Here is a 16252-nt window from a genome sequence, read left to right as displayed (position 1 = left end):
TGCAAGTTTTCCTGTGTGTTGGTATGTAGATAGTCCTCAACTTAGCAATGGTTCTACTTAGGATTTTTCAACTTTATGACAGCCCCAAAGTGGCATGCATTCAGTAGAAACCGTACCTTGGATTTTGACCTTTTTCTGGGATAGCGGTGTGGTTGGACACCCTTAGGCTGGGCAACAAACTGCAACTCCTAGTCAACCATGTGATCATGAAGATAAACGATGGATATACTTAAAACCATTCTGTACCCATACAGCCAGTCTGTTTCTCACTTTCATTATAGTATGCAATAAGTTACAAGAGATACTCAACACTTTGTGTTAGAGGATTTTGCCGAACTGTAGGCTAATGTGTCTTTAGCACATTGAAGGCTAAGCTATGGTGTTTGGTAAGTTAGGTGTATTAAATAATTACTGACTCAAGATATTTTCAACTTACCATGGGTTTATCAGGATACAACCCTGTTGTAAGTTGAAAGAGAAAGAGCTCTATATATAAGTAAGTTCCTCAAAAGCTAGGTGACTCTTGGTTGTCCTAAGATTGAGGCACTAAAAAGCACAATGGAATCTCTGGATGTGGCCCAGGAGTTTAATTTTGTGCCACGCTACCTTATCAGGTAGTGACTTGGGCTGTTAAGGTGGGATTTCTAGAGACAGTAGTGATAAATGTGTTAAATTCATCAAGTATAATTAGTCCAGCACATCTTGAATGCAATTTCTAAGTTTTTGGGTATACTGACATATTACATCTGGGGAATACTTGACTAATGAGTATAGTGTTCTGTCCACTGGAACAATGAACAAGAACCAAAAAAGTATATAGATAATTTGCATATATATTTCCTGGTAAGTTTTATTTTTTAATCATTATTTGCAATAATTCTGGAAACAATCTGATAGTCCCAAGTCCCCACAACAAAAATCCCACTTTGTATTATTAGAAGAGTTATAGTTTCAAAGAGATCTGTTGACCATTTTGGAACTATAAGTTCCTAAGAGAAATTGAACTATTTGGTTGAGTTACCTTTGGTGAATCTCAGCCAATTTCTCAAAATTCTAAGGAAGCTTCAGTGAATTGACACCCCCACAGTAAGTCCCCGAAATGGTAATACATTTCTGTGAGGAGACTTTGTACTGACATACTCGGAGTCCAGAACACAACCCTGGAGGCTTAAGTTCTGTTTCGGAGGATAGTCAGTAGAAGATAACTCTGGACAGGGAAAATAGGAAGGAAATCCTTAATTGCCATTAGTGGATGGATGCCCAGTCCACAGATCATTCTGAATTGACTATATGAATATGCTGTAATGTTTATAGGACCATGGATATTTTGTGTAATTAGTGATTATTCTGGATTACCATGAAGCAGAGGTTCTTTGAAGATCAGAATTTACTTTCAGTTTTTAGTACTAGTGCTCACATCCTCATTTTAACCTACCTAATGCTGTTTCACTCAAGTGTCTTTTCTTTCTTCCCTGGAACAGCTGTACAGAAGATTCTGACCTTATCTGAGGCTTGCATGTAGGAGAATATCCATTTCTCCATTGATTCAGAGAAGTATTATGTACTAAAACAAATAGAAAGGAAATGTGAAGTTTCTTTCCCTTGACACAGATAATGAACGTGTTAATTTCTTATAACATTGCAGAACATTAATTTACCAGTTCAGAATTACATATGAAATACTTCTATACCAAAATGGAATGATCGTACACTGAAAATACGCATAATAAGATTCCTTAAAAACCTCTTCCATAAGCATCCAATTTCCTATAGTTGCTCCATTATTTGAAGGGGCTGAAAAGGTGACCTGTTCTCGAAGTCTTCTAAATTGCAAAATTTTATAGAGGAGGTTGGTTCACATCTGTAAATGTTGCCTGAGGATGATATGAATCCTTACGTTAGCCCCTGCTCACCCTTCAATGTGAAAATAATTCAGGATCAAGTAAGATCCTACAGAATTATAAGAGACTGGGACCTCTTGAGGGCAAGAACCAGATTTCATCAAACTGACGGTACCTAGCACTGTTCTTTCAATTTTAAAAGCAATGTATTTTCTAAAACTTTTAGGGTCACTTAATGTCTCTATGCCTCAGTTGCCTTATCTGTAAAATAGGGAGAAGTGCACCTATCATGGGATTATGAGGATTAAATGAGTTAATCCCTGTAATGGTCATTAGGAGGATACCTACCCGAAGTATTTAATAAATGTTAGTTTCTTCATGATTATTATTGTCTATCTGAAACCCATATTTCCAGTACTGGATTAAGAACCAAATTGGCTTTTTTTGAAGGGGTTGGAGATGTGGAAAGGAATGGAAAAAGAAATGTAGGCCTAAGTGCCAAATTCTCACCAACACTGAAGAACAGAGTGTGGTCTACCAACAGTAACCAGACTCTGATTACCAGATGACAAAGCACCCTAAAAGTAACAAAAGTTTTATACATAGACACACAGATGTGCATATACACATATATATACACACACATTAGCAAGCAATAAAAGGGAACTTGTGAGTAAAGCAGAATTTGTGAGGAATCTCTGAAAGACTAATACCACATGGAATTTGGAGAGCAATCAAGGTAAAAGCACATGAGAAAGTGCTGCCACAAAACTATGACCATCCAAGGTGCTCTAGACCTGGAGGAAATGAAAGTGGAGGATAATTACTTAGATGGACAGTTAACTGAAAGGATGACTACACATGCCAACTTCTCAGCCACACTCCTTGAGATTATCTGTCTTAATAGATAACAAAATCCAAGCCGAGCAGAGAAATGGATGAGAAAGCAATACTAAGTGCCTCACTTTGAACTATGTCCTGCCTGACCTTAACTGCTCCTGAAAACAGTATATACTGCAACTTCTACCCATCCAGGGAAAGGATCCCCTAAATAGCAGTGGCAGAACAGTCTTAATAGTGAATATGAAAAAAAAAAAATTAAAAAAAAGGGGCGCCTGGGTGGCTCAGTCGGTTAAGCGTCCAACTTCAGCTCAGGTCACGATCTCGCGGTCCGTGAGTTCGAGCCCCGCATCGGGCTCTGTGCTGACAGCTCAGAGCCTGGAGCCTGCTTCAGATTCTGTGTCTCCCTCTCTCTCTGCCCCTTCCCAGTTCATGCTCTGTCTCTCTCTGTCCCAAAAATAAATAAACGTTAAAAAAAAAATTTTTTTTTAAATAGTGAATATGAACTGTAAAGGTGAGAACACAAGACTCCAAAAATCTGAATACCAACACCGTAAAAGTCAAAGATGTAGAAATGAACCATCTCAAGTAATAGTGAATGGATGCACAGAATACAGTTAACAAGACTGAAACAACTAACATTGCCAGAAGAAACAGGCAAAAGGCCCCACTAAAGAGCCCTCAGAAGTGGAAAATATGTTCAAATTTAAAAACAACCATCACTAACTGGACTGAATGATACAGTGGACATGGGCTAAACATCAAAATCTAGGTTGAGAACTATACAACTCAAAGGAATAGAGTGATAGAAAATATTGGGGGGGGGGGGGGAGGGGACAAACCAAAACAGGGTAACAGAATGAATGGTAGCCAATGTTGAAGAAATAGGCCAAAGTTTTTCCACAATGATATTAACCCTAAGATTTCAAGAACTCAGTTGGCTGTCAAGACAAGTGGAGGGGGGAAAAATGCTAATCTTACAGCACATCACAATGGAGATATCCTAAAACTTACCAGAAAAGGGATAAGATTACTGCAAAGAAATGATCAAATTGGCCAGGCAAGACTACCTGCCTGAAAACAGAAAGTGACCTTAAAGAGCTCAGGGAAAATGGCGGAATTCTAAGATGGCCCCAAGATTTCTTACCACCCAAAGACTTCAGAGAAAGATGTCACAAAGAAAACAAAACAAGATGGCAGGCATAATTCTAAACTCATTTCTAGAAAGGGTAACTAGAATTGTGAGGTTTTAAAATTGTATGTGCCTGGCATGGGCAGGTATTCCAATAATGCCATCTCTTGTTTTAATGGAAACATTTCTGGAGTATTTTCAAACCAATTCCAGTCAATTCACTCTTCTTTTCTAAAAGCAATTCATCACCTTCCTTTTTTTCTAAAAGTCAAACTTTTTTAAGAAACTTTAACCTTCCCTAAGGTGATACTTAATTTTAATCATTTTTTTACACTTACTTTTCCTTATTGTCTTGTGAGGTTGCAATGGACTCTTGAAACAGTAGGAAATATGACAATTGAAAAACTATACATTCTCTTCGTCTATTTATAACCCTCTCAGCCTTTCAGTGCTTCCTCTCCAAAATCCTCTCCTAGATTCTATCCTAAAACACACTTTGACCCCATATCTCTCCTGTCTCCTGCCTTCCCTTTCATTTATTCATTAACTATAAAGACTTAATTACAATACCAAGTACCCTAGGGACACTGGTGAGCACAGTCATGATCCCTGCCCCTAATGGGCTTTACAGGCATTATCTCAAATAATTGCAACCAATGTGTAACAGAAAAGAGAAGTGCTATTTAGAGAAGTTAATGGGAGTATGTAAGAGAGCTCTAGGAAAAGTACCCCAGGTAAAGTGGTAGATTTCAAATATGAATAGAAATAACTGATGTCAAGGGGAAGAGAATGGTATGTATAGAGAGGCCCAACAGGAAGCCAGATAAATTTGGCAACAGAACCGTGGCTAGGTAGTATAGAGTAAGGAGGATAGTGAAAAAGAACCATGAACAGGTAGGAGCCATCCTGTGTGGGTAGAGCTTTAGGGGTCCCTCAATAATACTTCCTTTCAAATAATTTTAAGTTCTAGTGGTGGGGAGCAGGTGTGATATAAGTAGCTTTGCATCTTGAAAAGATCACAAGCTACAGGGATTGGAGAGAAGGAAGAACTGATTAGGCTATTTCAGCAGTATAGATAAGGGATCATTACACTGGACTGAAAGTGGTAGAAATGAAGACAGAGGAGCATATTTGAAATGATTAAGATCAAAAGGACAATGGGCTTAGATATGAGGACATGTAGGTGAAGAAACCTGAGCCCTAGGTTTTTGGCTTGTGTGAGTTTCAGCGCTACTGTTCCTCTCATCTGTCCACTAAAAAAATAAACTTCATTTTGACAATTTCAGACTTGCAATAGTAAAAAGAAGTCCCATATACCCTTTACTCAGATTCTGCAAATGTTACCATATTTGCTTTATCCTTCTGAACTCCAATGAAATTAAGTTGTTGACATGATGTACCTCTATGTCAATATGTATTTTTCAAAAACAAGGGCATTCTCTTACATGGCCACACAACCATCAAAATGAAATTAATACTATTAGCTAACTATGGACTTCATAGAATTTCACCAATTATTCCTATAATGTTATTTATAGAAAACTCTGTTCACTCTGCATTTGTCATATCTCTAAAGTTTTCTTACATCTGAAACTGTTCCACTGTTGTCTTCCATGACTGCATGTTTTGATGAATACAGGCCCTTAATTGGCTTTGCCTGGTATTTCCTCATGATTAGCTACTAATCATTCAGTCTTCGACCCACTACAATTTGTCTTTTCCCTACTTGTTACTTGAAGTCAGTTGTGCTTTCTTAATTGCCAATTCTGGACGACAGAGGATAAATACAAGCTCTGTGGCAAAGTTCGCAAACATCCATCTACTTACTTTCACACGGTTTACCCTATAAGAATACCAGGCATTCTGAATATACTTAAACACATCACCCTGTCTTATGGTTCCGTGACAAATCACGTTTGTTTCCATTTTAAAACCAATATAGGTCCAAGCATTTGAATCACCTGGGACCTTGTTAGAAATCCAGAATCAGACTTCATTCCAGGATTAACTGAACCAGAATCTGCATTCTAACAATATCGCCCAAGTAATTTGCACATAAAAGTTTGAGAAACAATGATTTGGAACACTTTGCTCTTCTTCCTTTAAATTCCAATTGAGTATTTAAAGCTACACCTGGCATCACCATCTTTCTGGAGTTCCTCTTGCCCTTCCCCCATCACTCTGCCTTCCTCCAGGCAGAGTTCTACACTCCCTCTCCTTTTTAGAATGTTTTTGTCATATCTGTGCTCACATCATTTTAATAGTTATTTGAGTGTCTGCTTCCCCCTATTACATTATAATTTCTTTGATTCCCTGTGATTCAAATTTGATTCTTTAGCACTTAGTCTGCCTGGCACAGAGTATATGATCAATAAATGTTGAACTCTAGTTTTACTTAATTCTACAGAAATCACTTAACAATAAAAGAAAAAATAACAAGCGACTATTCCAGACATGCTTATATACGATGAAACCTAATTAACCCTTAATTATTTGGGTTTGGAGTGGTAGGGGAAGAAAATAAGGGAGGAGAGATCGAGATACAGAAGACTACATACTCAGATGATTTGCCTAATAATACAGCAGCACTCATCTCAAATGTCTTCCATTCCTAGCTCTTAATTCCCCCTGACTAGCATGGCATTGCATTACTGGTATGTTACCATTAATTTAATTCTGTGACTAACACATTTACACTGCCCTATCTTTTTAAGTCAAATAGATAAACAGAACAACATTAGAAAAAAATATAATCACCTAATCTCACTTATCTAACAGTATATAATTTCAGTTTTGCATATTCCCTTTCAGTTATACATGTGCATACATTTCATATTCACATTTCAAATGTAGTTTAACTTATTTTTCAAATTTGATAATTCACAAATTATTTTTTCAGATGGTTGCCTAACACTCTTCTAATTAGAGATAATATCATTTAACTATTCCCTAGCTATTAGAGCTGGTTGTTGTTAATCATGATATTTCTATTATGGTCATTCTTAAAATAATCATCTTCATGCATACATATTTTCTTTTTTAAAGATCAGTCTAAGGAAAAATTTCAAGTAGTAGAATTATATCATGAAAAATTACCTGCACATAACCTATATTTTCCTGCATTTCTTTAGATTTTTCTCCCCTAAGCATAGGCAACTGCTGCTTGTCCTTAGTGCTTTCCACTTATTTTTTTTAACTTTTTACTGTGGAAAAATTTCAACAAACACAAATGAGGAAGAGAAGAATGAACTCCCCTGTGCCTATATTCATAACCAATGATTACAAACTGGTGACCAATCTTGTTTCATCTTTTTCCCCACCAACTTTTTTTTGCTGGCCTATTTTAAAGCAAATCCTGGACTGCCTATCTTCTATCTTGTCCTCGACGTATGTGTGAGCTTGAATTTCTAACAGATAAAAAGTGTGTGTTTATGTAACCACATGCATTACTACATCTAACAAAATTAATTCACTAATACTCAACAGCCTGCATGTTCAAATTTCAAATTTTTATTATCTCAAAAATTGTGTGTGCTCGTACAGGTGACTTGTTCAAATCAGGATCCCCAAAAGGCCCACATGTTACATTTGGTTGAAAGAAGAATGAACATTTTTATATGGTTATAATCAGACCATACACAGAAGTAAAACTTTTTTGTCCTTTTCTATCACTTAACATTCTTTAATGTTTCCATCCTTACATGAACTTTTAAGATATTTTTAAAAGCTGTATGTCCCACTGTGTTGGTTAATCACATCTCAATTATGCTCTGTTTCCAATTTCCCATTAACACAAATAGTGTTTAAAATGAATATATTTGTAAATATAAATGAATATATTTGTATTTAGCATTAGACTAGGTTATTAGAAATGGATGTATTGGGTCAGAAAACAGAGTTAGCAGTTTAGTAAACATTAATTGTAAGCAAGTGAACAAGTAAACAGTGTTTTTCTTCAATGAGTTTATTTTTAAAAACAGGTAGTTTAAGGGCGTTGTCATTCATTTCCCAGTACTTTCCAAAAGGTTTGTATTCTTAATGCTACCTAAAATATTTGAGGGTCCTGTTTTTACTACACACAGTCTTGCCAGAATTGATGATTATAATGTTTAAATGTCTTAACGTAATCAGAAGATAGTAAATGTTTAGCACGGTGTCTGCACATAAGCACTCAGTATATGTTACTTATGATTATCATTTTCATTATTATCATCATTAAATACCTCTAGTTTTTCTTATAATTCTTTTAAGACATCATTTTTAACATTTAACTCTTTAATCCATCTGGAATGTATTTAATGTTCACCCATCTTAAATTTATTTTAATGTGCTGTATGTGGTAGAGATCTCAATTGTTCCCCCAAAATCATTGTTTAATCCACTGATTACAAAGGAAACTTAGTTGTTTAAAACATGAATTCTTTGAGCCTGATTGTTTGGATTTGAATCCTGGCCCTATCACTTCCCCAAATGTGACTTTGAGAAAATTAGTCAAGGAGAAAAACAATAATGTTACTCACTTTACATGTTGAAATACTGTCTTCTGACAGGAACAGGGTATTTCTATTTAGGCACATCATCTTGCATTCCTCAATAAAACTTTGGAAGTTTTCTTTCGTGTAGACCCTTACAAATTTAATTAATCCTAGATAGTTTATATTTTCATTGTTAATCTCTCAAAAATTCCTTTACATATTGTAAATGGTTATTATTGGTATTTATAAAAGCTGCTGATTTCTATAAATATATTTTAAATTCCTATACTTTTTCAGACTCCCAATTTTAACAGGCATTCAGTTGATTCTTGAGTTTTTGAGGTAGATGATTATTTCATCTAGAAATAATTTATCTCAGTTTGTATGAATTTTCTGATGTTAGAAAGATTTCAGCCTTGTAGATGGTCAAAATATGTTGATGTTTCTCTTCTTGTTTCCAAGCATAGGCAATGTCCCTGCCCCCATTCATATAATACTGAAAACAATTTCACTTTAATTCTTCAAGTTTTATTTTGTAAAATTTTAGTGTTTTATTTCAAGTTCTTGAAACCAACTAGAATTTATTCTGATACATGGTATGAAATAAGTATGTAAACAAAATTTCCCCCAAAAGACTAACAATACTAAAAATATTGTTTACTGAATAGTTCTCCACATTCTCATGAATTTACAATTCTTCCCTTACATTATAAAGTATAAGCTATATAGTCTGCTTCATGGATTTACTTTCCTAATTGTATGCAAAATCTATGCTAATAATTATTACATATTTTTGCCATGTTTCCATATGTGGTTAAGATGGATTCTCTGAATACTTCTTCCAGCAGTTACTTTGTATTTTCCCATTTATTCTTCCCAGTGGGCTTTCCAATTATTTTGTTAAGGTAACCAAATCTATTAGAACTTCAAGTTATAAACCAATAGGAAGAACTGATATCCTTATTAATCTTGTCTAGGAATGCTGTTTCTCTAAGTGTATTTAGATTTCCTTTTATATTTACTAATAACATTTCATAATTTTCATTCAGTATCACATTTCTTCTTAAGATCACTCCTGTGTATTTTCTATTTGTGTGTGTGTGGTAATTTGTAAAAAGTGAATATTAAAAATTAAGGATTTAGATTTGTTCTTCTGTTAAATTTTATTTCCTTAGAAAGCAAAAACAGTGAGTATCGGAAAGATGTAAAACATATATAAAGTACAAGATTTGTAAATGACATACCAGGTGATGGAGATATGACACAGTCTCCTACTAATTTATTTTCAGCAAGATCTCCTTTTATTTCAGTCTTTTTTAGCAATGTTTCAAAGTGAAAATGAAGAGGCACATCTGGCAAAATAAAGTAAAAGTACTTTGAGTGAATACCATTCTTTACGGACTCTAATATTAAGATTGCTTTCTTTCTCTAAGTAGCACATAAGCTTAGAAAAATAAGCAAAAGCTTAAAATGTCACAACTATCAGAAGTGGCAAAATACTCTTTCCAAACATACAGAGAGAAATTTGGAAATTACTGATTATATGCTGTAAATAAACAAAAACTCTGATGATGAACAAGTTCATAAACCAAAATAATAAGATGATAGAAATTATTAGTATTAATAAGTAGTATTCATAGATGAAACAAATGCAGCCAAAGGTCTTGAATAAAACAGAGTAAAACCCGGCCAACTAAGTTCATTCCACCCACCCCCACAAACTTGACATTTGAAATAATGAGGTTTCTAAAAGATACATAATTTTAATTACTTGAGGGAAAACCACTGTAATTCAGATGCAACATTTTATAAAAATACCAAGGTTCACATTCCCTTAGTTTACTAGTATTGTGAATGACAAAATGCACTTTCACATACAGACTAGTTCCTTTCCTTCAAATAGAGACTTAAGATGTTCAATTCACTATATTTATATTCTATATTCTCACAACCAAAAGAGGAGCTAAATAATAAAGTAGATGTGCTTCACATTTTTTTTTTCAATCAAGAACGCTAAAATAAAGCATTTAATAGAGACATGTAAACTTCTTCCTAAGAAACAAATATTTCATAAAGCAATTGATGTATTTAAAGTTTTGCTACTGAAAAAAGAAAACTAATTACAAACATATAAATCAGAACAGACCTAGAATGAGTCTGGACTTTAAACAAAGAAGTACCTCTTTCTTAAACGCTGTATGTTAATAACAGATCCCTACTCAAGGGTGGGGAAAAAAAAAAATATGTTCATGAGTTTCAACATGGAATCTGTCCCAAGGGACAGAACAGAGGTAGGAAAGATTTCAATCCTAGCACTATATACTATGATCGTCTAAAAACTACTTAACAAAATGAAACTAAGAATACAAATTAAATATGCTACTTATACATTTTAGGAATCCAATGGTTTCCAATTACCAAAAAATAAGCTTATTTCTCTAAAAAATATCACATTTTTATAAAGAAAATATCACCTATTCTACCACTGTTCGTCATGAGTTGTGAGAAAACTAGGGTTAGGCCCTTGTTCCATCCATATATCTTTCTTAGTGCCCACCCTGTGACTTTGGGCTTTTATAAAAATATATCATAACACTGTAGTACATCAATCAGTTTACATTTCAGTTTTCTTAAACTAGAATGCAAGTACCTTGAGGGATTTATTTGTATTTATACTCCTAATACCTACTTAGTACCTAGTAAGCAGTAGGTACCTAATCTTTATTAAATGAATGCAAGAAGAAATGAATAACACTAACTGGCAGGTGAGGAAGTTAATCTTAACTTATTGGAGGGGACCTAAGAGGATTAAAATGAAGGATAACTCTATCAGCTCTCAGGGGTATATCATCAGAGAAACAAATGTACTATGAGAAAACAGACAGTAAAGAGTAAAGGTTAGGAGTGTAGCTCTGAAGTATGACTACTCACATCAAATCCTGCCTCCATTATTTACTAGCTGTATAATCTTGGAATAGTAATTTAAAATCTCTTAGCTTCAATTTTCTTGTATGTAAGATAAAGAGGAAAACTATGTATTCTCATAGGGTTGTTGAAAGAATTAAAACAATGTAATGTGCTTATGGGTATGCTAAGCCCAAATGTTGGCTGATTATTGTTGTATTTATTATTGTTTCTATCATTAAGTTTTCCTCAAAGATGGAATAACACAGCTCCTGCCAGAAACTTACTTCAAAGTATTATGTAGCTAAGAAACCACTCAAATACTGGTAAAAACAAAACACAAACAAACAAACAAAAACTAAGATTCAGGAATCAGGGCAGGAACAGGTACAAGAAACAGTGTTTTGTGAAGACGAGCCATCCCTGGATGATTAAAACCGAAAACTGAAAAGGAAACACAAAAGCCCATTTGAGACGTCTTCCCATACAGAGAAGAACCTGAAATAACCAGTGTGAAGAATGCTTCCTTTCTTACCCTAAATATTTACTTCAGTTCAATACAGAAACAACTGGAATGGTTCCAACAAAAATCAAGAACTAGAAACTTAAAAGGAGGTGGGCCTGTATGTGCCTCATTTACTCAGTTACGGATTATAGATTTTCTTGAGGTTCAAAAATTAGCTATACCTAAAGATGGACAATTTTCTTCTCTTGGGAAGCTCATGCTGATTATAAACAGAGGAATATTATATGGCAGAGAAAATTCCATGCAGAATAACACATTAGAAAAAGAACACTGACTTCCTGACAACCATTTCAACAGCATAGTCAAGTTATCAATAAAATTCTAAAAATTTAACCCTGAAAAGATCAAAAGCTTATGTAATCAATGTAAATCAAAACAGTTTCCAAGGAATTAAAGAATCAACTTGCAAAGATAGAACATTAACTCAGGATTAATTCCTCTATGAAAACTTTAATTCTAATATCTAGTGACAAAATAATTGATACAATTTTGATTCCATATATCCATAGGATTACATTTCACCACAGAAATATGCAGTTACTTAGAAATTTTTTATAAGTGGACTTACCTGATGGCAATGATAGGACAGAATGGAAAGAAGAGTCCAATTCTGATACATGCTCTCTTAATATCTGAGATTTTGAATTGTGTTCACAGCTACTCCAAGTTGAAGCTGATTGCAAACAAGGCATTTGCGTCGTATTTAAAAATGTTGTTTCTTTTGAAGGCAAAGTCTGCAAGGGAAAAAAAAAAGACTTCATTTTTGCTTAAAAACTGAATCACTCAGAGAGGATATAATAGTTATCAAGTACAGTATCTAAATGACACAAGAAAGTTCTAGTTTACTAAGTCACCTTGGAGAAAGAACTTGAAAATGACAAAGGGACATACTCTTTGTCATTTATTAAAGGTCATAAACATGATGAGATTTCACTAATCCCTTTTCAGTTTTTCAAAAGGAAGAGCAAGGTCTTCCTTTACCTTACAAAATCACAATAAGGAAAAATAAGTGTGAAGAACTTTGGGTTAAAAGACAATGGCCAGGGGTGCCTGGATGGCTTAGTAGATTAAGCATCAGACTTCAGCTCAGGTCATGATCTCACAGTTTGTGGGTTCAAGCCCCGTGTCAGGCTCTGCGCTGACAGCTCAGAGCCTGGAGCCTGCTTCGGATTCTGTGTCTCCCTCTCTCTCTGCCCTTCCCCCACTCATACTCTGTCTCTCTCTCAAAAATAAATACTAAAAAAAATTAAAAACATAAATACAAGACAATGGCTACATTCCACATTAGTGACAACTGTAAGTGATGGTGAGCAGGTGCTATGCTAGGATTAAGAAGTGTGCATACTGTTTTCCTCATTGCAATCTGTTACAATCAATGAATGAAACTGGATTCTCTGTCTTAAATTCCAATGCAAGAAAATATCTACACTGGAATAAGTGTGAAGTACTATGAGCATTGTACTTTTTACATTAGGTAAAATTTGACTTAAAACATTAAAAGAATATGTATAAAACACACAATATGTTACACGAGTTTGCATTTCTGAAAATAAAGATTTGAGTCGAGGAATCTTAGGAAAACCATGTTGCTAAACCAAAAAAAGTTATCTTACTACATTAAGAAGTACATATTCTGTTTAAAATCTGGATTTTAAATTCTTTTTTCTGGTTATAAAATTAGTAAACAAGCAAAGATCTATAAAATAGAGAAAATATTTTTACAGTAGAGCTCACCTGTACTCCTTCCTTCACTCTTAACCTCTATTATTCCCTATAATAACATTTGGACTCGTGTTTTTTAATGTAATTGATATTTAAAATGCTAATAGATCTTTAGATGCTATTTTTAAACACTTTTATTTTATAAACTTACATGAGGTTTGTCAACTTTCTTGAGTTTGAGTTTCTTAGCTAACCTTGGCATTTTCTATGTTTCCATAGCACCTTAGGCACATCTATCTCTACCACAGCATTCAACTAGACTTTTTTTGGACTATTAGCTCCTTGGAAGGTTGGGACTATAATTTGTTCAATGCTGTATTCCCAGAACCTGACACAGTCCCTGACATATGGTTGAAACCTGAATGCTAACCAACTGCATTTTATTTTATTTGCTTTAATAAAAATTAAGTGAATGCAAATTCTCAAATGCATGTATGCCTGAGACTATTTCACTGGGGAAAAAATAGTTCCTGTTAACATATGCTAAAATTTATCATGCAGTGACTTCTGTTTACATTCCATTAGCCAAGACCTAGGTCACAGAGTCATACCTAGCTGCAAGGAAGGTTAAGAAATGCAGTCATTCTGGGAGGTCAAGTAAATCGATGGGTTTTTATAAAAAGATATAATATGTTTATACATGATTATAATAATGTGAGTTGTTTCCAAGATTTATTCTAATGATATGTGTATATTTATGCTGTTCTTTATCTTTACAGGATACACTGATACTTTGGACTCACTCTAGAATTATTTGTCCTTTTATGATGTACTTCAGAAAGATATAAAAAAAATCTTTGAAATTACAAAGAAAAAAGGGTGCTAACCTCCCTTTTCCTTATATGGATAGAGCATTATGAACAAAAGGTGATAAAATCTGAATATTTACCATATAATTAGTTTTTTCTTGAAATTTTTCCAACTCCAGGAAACCCATTAGCCAATTTGAAACTATCCTAAATAATTTTGGAGACAAGTGAGGGGCATCTAGGAAAAGGCCTTTTTGTTCCCTGCAGAGAAAGTGAAGCCCGGGAGGCTGAAAAGAAATGGATGGAAAAATAAGAGAAAAACCAGGAGATTCTTGCCAATAAAAATTCAAATGTTTAGAGGGTATGATCGATAGTTCCATATGCTGCAGAAGATTCAAGCAAAACAAAGCCAAAAAGTATCCACTAAACTTCTTAGCTTTAATAATGAAAAATTTCATATACATAAAAATATATAATTTATAGGGAAGGCATAAAGTAAAATATTAGAAGGTCACCTATACTTACCATCCTATTTCAAGAAACAGAACAATACCAATTATGCCTTCTCCTACTCCACCCTCATTAGCCTGCAGCAGATATTGCTACTTTCCTCCAATACCTCTGCTCTCTTTTTGTCTGTTGTAGAACTGATTTTCAGCTAGGCACATTTCTCAAGCCTCCGTGGATCTAAAAAATTACTTAAATTCTAGCCAGGAGAAGTCATGTGTGCAACTTCTGGGAAGTGACCTTAAAGGTCACTCATTTCCTCCATTCCTCCATGTTATACTTGAAACACAGCTGTGGTGCTGAGCTACCATAACCATGTAGATGAGGATAATACAAGATTAAGCAAAAGAGAAGCCTAGCTCCTAGATCACCATGTCGAATGTGGTTGTCATATCTAGGATATTTTCAATCTAAGACAAAGAAATACACTTGTATCTTGTTTATGTCACTATGTAGGGTTTCTGACAAATGCAGCTGAACCTGTATCTTAATACAATGTGCCTCTTTAACCACATTTTTCTCTTATTATTCCAGGAGTAATTGCTATTCTGAATTTTGATTTTATTATTTCCTTTATAGTTTTTTCACATAAATGCATGTAATTCTATATAACTTTTAAAATCTGGATCCTTTGGGACACCGGGGTGGCTCAGTTAGGCATCTGACTTCAATTCAGGTCATGATCTCATGGCTGGTGGGTTCGAGCCTCGAGTCGGCTCTGTGCTGACAGCTCTGTCTCTCAGCTCTCTCTGCCCCTCCCCCTCACCCACTCATCCTCGCTCTGGCGCGCTCTCTCTCTCTCTCTCTCTCAAAAATAAACATTAAAAATAACAAAAGATGTACATAATAACCATTAAAAATAAAATCTGCATGCTTTAAAATGCATATAGACAGAAAGTTAAGTGTACTTTCCTGCTGTATTACCCAACATTATGTGCATACAATTCATCATTCTCTTCTGTTTATAAATATCTAGAATGTTTCTCGTTTTTTACTACTACGAACAATGCTAGTATGAATATCTTATTTGTCTCCTGGCGTATGGGTGTCAGAATTTCTCTAAGAGTATGTACACTGTTAGAAATGGACTTGCTGGGTTAAAGAAACACATGAATGCATACATTCAATTTCACTAGATGATATGTTGTATTACAAAGTAGTTGTAACCAAATTTACACTCCAACAAAGCAGATGCTGGTGCTCACTGCATCAGATTCATGCTAACATGCATACTGTCAGACTTTTTATTTTTGCTAATTTCAGAGCATACAAATATTCTCTTATGGTTTAAACTTGCATTGCTCTGTTTACTATTTAAGTTGACCACCTTTTCATTCCTAAAATTGGTCACTTTTCCTTCTTTTGAGAAATACATATTTTGATGTTTTTTCTCTAAAAAGGTCTTTTTCTTACTGATTTTTAAAGTTTTCTTTACACACTCTAGAAAGTTACAAATCCTTTGAAGGTTCTATCTATTGCTCCCTGTCTGAGCTTCTCTTTTCACTTTCTTTCTAGTGTCTTTTGATCAACAGATGTTAACTTAAATATTTCCTTTA

At 34.5% G+C, this 16252-nt stretch overlaps 1 protein-coding gene across 8 annotated transcripts in view; it reads right to left on the bottom strand.

Moving 5' to 3' along the window:
- Window positions 1-16252, bottom strand: part of KANSL1L (KAT8 regulatory NSL complex subunit 1 like) — a 134315-nt gene that overhangs the window by 9573 nt on the left and 108490 nt on the right. For 4 of the 8 annotated variants that reach the window (XM_053905308.1, XM_019446134.2, XM_019446135.2 and 1 more), the window contains 4 exons: window positions 14330-14476; window positions 12287-12452; window positions 9533-9640; window positions 1436-1564 (listed from right to left, as the gene is read on the bottom strand). In XM_053905308.1, the coding sequence (XP_053761283.1) occupies window positions 1436-1564; window positions 9533-9640; window positions 12287-12452; window positions 14330-14476 (550 nt within the window). The remainder of the gene's footprint in view (window positions 1-1435; window positions 1565-9532; window positions 9641-12286; window positions 12453-14329; window positions 14477-16252) is intronic. The other 4 variants (XM_053905311.1, XM_019446138.2, XM_019446137.2 and 1 more) reach the window with 3 other exon arrangements.

Source organism: Panthera pardus, unplaced genomic scaffold, assembly GCF_024362965.1.
Source record: "Panthera pardus isolate Hobbes unplaced genomic scaffold, ASM2436296v1 HiC_scaffold_10, whole genome shotgun sequence".
NCBI lineage: Eukaryota > Metazoa > Chordata > Mammalia > Carnivora > Felidae > Panthera > Panthera pardus.
Note: the sequence above shows the minus strand (reverse complement) of the source record. Positions and strands in the feature narration are given on the sequence as shown.